The 7,550-nt window shown below is 39.8% G+C and overlaps 1 protein-coding gene across 1 annotated transcript; it reads left to right on the top strand.

Moving 5' to 3' along the window:
* Positions 1–1,599: 1,599 nt before the first annotated feature.
* LOC145554359 (nuclear factor 7, brain-like) lies at positions 1,600–3,365 on the top strand. The gene has a single exon (XM_081613934.1). It carries the CDS (start codon positions 1,631–1,633, stop codon positions 3,017–3,019), a length of 1,389 nt encoding a protein of 462 aa, XP_081470060.1. The 5' UTR covers positions 1,600–1,630; the 3' UTR covers positions 3,020–3,365.
* Positions 3,366–7,550: the final 4,185 nt, after the last annotated feature.

Genomic DNA, 7,550 nt, shown 5'->3' with positions numbered 1-7,550 from the left:
ATAAACTCAAAATGATTCAAGATCTAATTATTATGACAGGAGCAAAAAAACCTCAACCACAATGACATGAATGTGAAATCTGGGCAACTGACATTTATCCAAGTTTTAATAACTGGAGCTTCTTAATTATTCATCTCAAAACGACTTGATGAATCAAAGTATCAACACCAAATCACTGATTTAAAACCTGTAAAACAACTCTTCCATATTTACACTGACAACTGCACAAGGTTAAATACCAACAGGAGGAGGAGGAGCACACACCCTGGTTAGAGACCAAGCGGTGCATTGCGTCCTCTCCTGCACTTGCCACTACCAGGTCAAACCCTGCAGCTCTTTATGCTGGACAGATCATGTGTCTGGAGGAATCCAGTGTATGAGCTGCAGATCCAAACCTTAAAGAGGCTCATTTAGCTGTAGCATCTCGCTAAGGTCTAAAGACAGCAGATATCTTAGCTGCGACGGTAAATAACTTCTATGTCATTTTGTCAATCAGCTCAAGGACACAAAGTCCTCCGTCACATCAGTCCGAGGCAGACAGACAGAAAGACGGAGCACGGCAGGAGATCAAAGTGTATGTAGCAGGTTGTAATAATCCAACCCCTACTGCATGTAATCCTAGTAGTTCCTCTGCAGCAAGTTCAAACGTCTTGTGACTTGAAAATATTGTCAGCAGCTCAACTTTCTCAGCTGATTTTGGCTCACCCCCAAATACAACCTGCAGCTCTAAGCTTACAGCTCGTTCAAGGGGCTGGAAACCATTCATGCATGACATTAGAGTTAGAAACCAGGTAGGAGGTTCACGCAGTAGGTTGCCTTTATTTCTCATATTCTGGCAAAGATCTTGCAGTCAGGGAATGAAATTCTCGTGAGGGGCAAAACAAAAAAAAGAAAGAGGAAAAGAATGGGACAAAAATAACAGTGCATGACGGATTCCCCTGGTACAACTGGTAAAAAAATACTTTCTGTAATATTTACTGTTTTCCAGTTTTCAGCTACAGTAATAAAATGGCATTCAATTTAAATCAAAACATTTCTGATTCTGATCCAGTTGTTGTGAAAACAGGACAAACTTTCCTCAACACCAAACATCATTTTCACCTCCAGAGTCTGAAACTGACAGAAAAACAGCAAACAGAAGGAAACTGAACATGAAATGTGTTCATTTGAATTTCATAGATAGTGGAGACCCTGGAAGAGTTTATGAGAGGAAAAATATATTTTCACTTAAAGCAGGAACAAAGTCATGAATCAGAAAAAGCTGTAGTGTTTTAATAAAACTGCAGATTAAGATTAAATCCTCTAGAGGGCGCCACATCTCCACCTCTGGACTGATTCAAACAGGAACAACTGAAAAAACGGGAAACAGTTCAGAGAGAAAAACTTACTGAGTAATCACCCTGAGGATGAACTCTGACTCCTGCCTTCGTCTCCGACTGAAATCAAACTAACTCTGAACAAGGAGAACAGAGAGAGAACTGAGCAACTAGACGCTGAAACACAGACTGCTGCAGGAGGAAAAACAAGCAAATCAAAGTGAAAGTAAGTTCAGAAAGTTTCTACAGGAGAGAAACTGACTTCCTGGTTTGACTTTCTGTCTGCTGTGATTTCAGCTTCACTCTGAGACAAAATGGCTTCCAGATCAGACGATGATCTCTGCTGTCCGGTCTGTCTGGAAATATTTAAGGATCCGGTTATTCTGTCATGTAGCCACAGCTTCTGTAAGGAATGTCTGCAGAAATACTGGAGAGAGAAACCAGGAAGAGATTGTCCAGTTTGTAAAAGGAGATCTTCTAAAGATCATCCACTTACTAATCTGGCTCTGAAGAATCTGTGTGAGTCTTTCTTACAGCAGAGAAACCAAAAAGCTTCAGAGGATCTCTGCTCTCTGCACTCTGAGAAACTCAAACTCTTCTGTCTGGACCATCAGCAGCCAGTTTGTCTCGTCTGCAGAGATTCAGAAAAACACACCAAGCACAGATTCAGACCCATCGATGAAGCTGCTCAGCAACACAAGAAGAAGCTTCAGGAAACTCTGGAGCCTTTAAAGGAGAAGCTGGAGCTCAGGAAGAAAGTTCAGGAGGAGTTTGATCAGACAGCAGAACACCTGAAGGTCCAGGCCCGACACACAGAGAGGCAGATTAGGGAGCAGTTTAAGCAGCTTCATCAGTTTCTAGCAGAGGAAGAGGAGGCCAGGCTGGCTGCACTGAGGGAGGAAGAGGAGCAGAAGAGAGGGATGATGAAGGAGAAGATGGAGGCTCTGAGCAGAGAGATAGCAGCTCTTTCAGACACAGTCAGAGCCACAGAGGAGGAGCTGAGAGCTGCAGACGTCTCATTCCTGCACAACTACAAGGCTGCAGTGGAAAGAGTCCAGCGCTGCCCCCTGCTGGAGGATCCACAGCTGCCCTCAGGAGCTCTGATAGACCAGGCCAAACATCTGGGCAACCTGGCCTTCAACATCTGGAGCAACATGGAGACCATGGTGACCTACACTCCTCTGGTTCTGGACCCAAACACGGCTGGTCCAAACCTCCATCTGTCTGAAGATCTGACCAATGGGAGGATAGGAGAGAAACAGCAGCTTCCTGATAATCCAGAGAGATTTGATCTTCTCAGCGGTTCTGTTCTGAGTTCTGAGGGTTTTAACTCAGGGAACCACAGCTGGGATGTTGATGTTGGAGACAGTGAAGAATGGAACCTTGGTGTGTTAGAAGAGTCTGTTCAGAGGAAGGGAGGCATAAAGTCTGGATTTTTGATTATTAATTTCTCTTCAGGTAAATGCTCAGCATCTTCTCCATCAGCTCCTTCCACTCGTCTCTCAGTCCAGAAGAATCTCCAGAGGATCAGAGTGAATCTGGACTGGGACAGAGGAAAACTGTCCTTCTCTGATCTGGATACTAACACACACATACACACCTTCACACACACCTTCACTCACAAGATGTTTCCATACTTTGAAACTAATAAAACATTAAAGATCGTACCGATGAAGATCTCAGTGATGAAGCAGCAGCTCTGATGATCTCAGCATGAAGAACAAAGTCCAGATAAAAACTTATTGATCAGATTGAAACTGTGAGTTTTAAAGAGGAAACTGGAGATGATCTGATCATCTGGAGATGATCTGATCATCTTCTTCATCTCTGATCAGATTCAGATTCATCTCCAGGCTGCTGGAAGCAGCAGGGCAGCGTTAATCTTTCTCATCTGACTCTTTAGTCTGAGTTCAGCTCTGATTCTAAAATCACTCAGAGTGAGAGGTCTTGTTTTTTTGTTCATCTCTGGGTAATTATTTCTGTTTTTCATGAACTGATTTATAAAAAAAATTGATTTTATTGAATATGTGAGCAAAAATGGTCCCAGCAATATGTTTATTTTACAAACTACATAATTTTGTTGCTGACTAAATTATTTAGCTCCAAACTGAATATTTAATTTTCTTTTGTCTGATTTTGTTATTTTATGTTACATTTATGGATAATTGTCATTTTCCTTAAAATACCAAAACCTCTTCATAAGTTTATATTTTGTTCTGTCTAATGATGTAATTTTTAAATATTTAATGATCTTCTGATCAGGACTTGAGTCGATTTTTTACCAAATAGATTTTTACTCTTGAATCATTTGGATGGAAACTTTTTACTTTTGATTAAATGTTTCACTCTAACTGAAGTACAACTTTTGGCCATGAGTAACTATAATAACTGCTTAGGTTAATATTAATAAAACTACTAATTTAGATCTTTATCCAAGATTGAAACAAGAATCTGAAGTAAAATAACCAGTAAATGAACTTTAAATTTCAAGTTACACCACCTTAAAGTGTTTTACAGTGTAGTTGGTTTTATGGCTGGTTTGATGTTTTATTTATCAAACTTAATGAGACATTTTACATGTAATACAATTTTTTAAATAGTTAATATTTACTGACTAAACAATTAAAGTTGTAAAACAAAAAATGATGTGACTGGGTTTCATTGAAGTTCTGAGAAGTGAAACGGGGAACCGGACACAATGTCCTTCACCAGCAGGTGGCAGTAAAGTCCCTGTAAGTTGGTTGCTGTCCGTCTTCAGACGGTAAAAGAAGAGGATGAACTTTCCCGGCGCTCCGGTCCAAGTGACGGTAAGCAAGCAGAGAAATCCTGTTCTGTTACTTCCAGATGTTTCCTAACCGTGTAGTTTATATCACACCACATCAGTATTTATTCATTTATGTAGTTTGTGATTAATTTAAGCAGTTTTATCTGGGTCACGTTGCTGTACCAGACAATACCAATGCACGCTAGCATCACAGCTAACAAGCTAGCTACTTGACGCCATCTTGGCTAGTTTCTATTGCGGTTTGATTCTGGGTTAATTTAACCCTTTGCAGTCGGTTTTCATGGCGGTTAAAATAACTAGTCAGTAGCTAAGCAAGGCGGATAGCATTGCTTTTGTTCACAACATTTAGCATATTCATTTAGTAATAAGTTACATGGGAGGTTCCTGGTTCTGCATAATGTATTTTAGTTGGTGTTTTGTTAACTGCATTTTCTCTGGCAGGTCAAAGGCTTCATCAGGGAGATATCAGTGCAGTTTCCCTGGAAATCCCTCCATGTTAAAGGAGCACAAAGCGTTACTGTCTCTGCTGGATCGACCCATAAACCAGTGAGAACAAGACGACTAAAGTTTAAAAGTCAGTTTGTTGTTATCTTGATAGAAAGGTGAACATTTTGAGAGTACGCTGTGTTCAGTGTCATGTTAACAAGATCATAAAATTCATCCTCATGACGTTTTAAAACCTGTTTTTAGAACAGTTCATTGACATGATCCACTCATAAGTATGAACACATTGCCCCATCTTCACAGAAATAGCTCTACAGACATGTAGTTAAGATATTTTTCCCCTTTTACCCAGAAAAACTCAAATCTATTGTTCCAGGTAAGAGGTAACAGAAATGTCCCTCCTCAGTCTCAGAGTTGCAGCTTTGTCCTCCATTAAGTTGACAGTCTTCAGCTCTGGATCCATTGTTCCAGGGCAGGTGGATGTGGTTTCAGCCAGTTTGCAGTAATAACCTGATGAGCAATTAACCCAAGGGCTTCAACATATAAACTATGAATTTCTCCAGCAGCAATGTTTATATCATCTAAAACTAAACGGTGAATTTCAAAGGTTGTAGTGAAGTTTAATATTTTCCCCTGTTTCAGAATAGAGTTTTACAATAGGACACTCTCAAAATATGTGGGAAAAATCCTCCATTTGTCCACATTTCTCCCAGCAGAGGGCGCTAGCATTACTATCATAACTGGGTGTTACCTTTGGGGTTTTAAAAAATCTCATTCTTAGTTTCCAGCTAAACTCTCCCCAGTTTGGACTCGGGCTAAAACGATTCCTCTAATAATTCGACTACCTCGATTACTGAAAATCCTCGAGGTAAATTAATCTGCCTCCAAGCTTCGTTAATTAAATTGTAATAAATAATACTGTTAAACTATTCAGCGCACTGCGGTCTAGCCGGAAGGTTTTTGTGTTGCACAATGCAAACGTTTGACGCGTTTGTGCCATAGTTTGTAGCTACGGAGGGAAACGGAGATGCTTAGAAGAAGAAGGAATGAAAGCGACAAAAACTGTCAAAGTTTGGGAACATTTTAGTCTAAAGAGAAAAGACAACACAGCGCAATGCATCCACTGCAAAGCAGAATTGACGAACCACAACAGCTCATCATGCAGCATCTGAAGAGAAAACAGCCGCTGTTTGCATCGAACTCGTCCACAGCTGCTAACAGGTATCGTTTATGTTCTCTTTGCTAAATATGTTAATCTAAAAGTGTGATAATCTGTCATGTTATAAATGTAAACTGAGGCATATTGTTTGCTAACGTTTCATCTACCGACTAAACATAGCAGCTACTTGGTGTCTGTAAATTGTGTGAGTAAAAAACTATCCAGGACTTTATGTAAATTTGTTAACAATAAAAGCTGCAGCCACAGATTGAAGGCATAAACTAAAACACATTTATTTAATGCTGTACTTCCATTCTAATTTAAATTTAATATTTAGGGTGAATATTTAGTTAGTACGGTTTTTTTCTTGCTACTGTATCAAACCTCCCACATAAGTGAACGTTTTAAATCCATAAATAAAGTATAACTGACTTCCTAAAGCTACTATGATTGCAGCAGAGTTATCAGAAAGTGTTGATTCTCCCTTAACAATATTATCTAATGTCATCTAATGAAGATCACCTGAAATATATTTATTAAGGCATAACAAGGAACAAACCAGTAATTATTTTCTCGTTCTTCTTTTCAGTAAATGAAAGAGTCGTACGATGAACAGCTTCGTTCAAATGGTTCCAGGATGTTCGGTTGTTCAAGCAGCTGAGTTCACAAACAGCATTTAAACCTGATCATCACAGACATGCAGCCGCTGTCCGTGGTGGAGGATGAAGGACTCCAGAAGATGATCTCCACCTTCAGTCCACATCATGTCCTTCCTTCCAGAACCTACTCTGTAAAAACGGTGGAGAAAAAGTATGAAGAAATCAGAGACGTGTTGAGAAACATCCTAAAGAGACGGCAGCTTTGCTCTCAGCAGACATTTGGATCAGTGTTGCCACAGAGGTGCATCTTGGGATGACAAGCCACTTTCTTGGAGAGGACTGGAAAATGGAGTCCCACCGTCTGACAACAATGAAGAAAGACACACAGCAGCAAACATTGCAGAGTGGCTGGAAGATGTTAATGAAAAGTTTGATGCTCCATCTGAGAAAGTCACAGCTGTCATCCAGGATAATGGTGCCGATATTGTAGCAGCAGTGAAGATTTAGGCAGAAAAGCATAAGTGGGTATCTGTGCAGTGTGCAGGGCCCACCCTGACCTTGGTGGTACAGAACGCTCTGAAGAGCAACCAGAGCATCTCTTAAGTGTGTGGCAGCTGCAATACGTCTTGTTAAACATTTAAAAAAGTGAACTGGCTTGGACAAAGCTGAAGGATGAGCAGCAGCAGATGGGCACAGCATCACACATGCTCATCCAAGATGTAGGCCCTCGTTGGAACAGGACTTTCCACATGATGTCCAGGCTGCTGGACCAAAGATGGCCGATAACTGCTGCACTGTCTGACCCAGCATTGACGCCACCAGGAAAACTATTCATTGATCTATCTATAACTATTCCTGCACTCAGCAAACTCAAAGATTTAGTCCTGGAATAAAACCAAAAGGTAATGCATACAATCAACAGAATAGAATGGAGTAAAATTCCTTTTTCTTACCTAATATAATGTTCAATCCTAAGTATAAAAATGAACACAATCATTTTCCAAAATCCCCTTCTCCATAAACCTGGACAATTTTCTAATACTAAACAAAACATTTTCATAACACACAACTTCCATTTGATTCTGATATAGTCACAGATGATACAATTTCAAATACATTCATCATTGACTAAATGATTTTAAAACTAGATAATACAAATTTCCAGTCAGAGCATACTATTAATAACTAAGAAAATATCTTACAAATTAAATGTTATTGGTTTTAAAACAATTTGTGTTATATTCAGT

Source organism: Poecilia reticulata, chromosome 12 (genome assembly GCF_904066995.2).
Source record: "Poecilia reticulata chromosome 12, P_reticulata-male-v2, whole genome shotgun sequence".
NCBI classification, from domain to species: domain Eukaryota; kingdom Metazoa; phylum Chordata; class Actinopteri; order Cyprinodontiformes; family Poeciliidae; genus Poecilia; species Poecilia reticulata.
The sequence above is the reverse complement of the archived record's forward strand: the minus strand, read 5'-3'. Positions and strand labels throughout refer to the sequence as shown.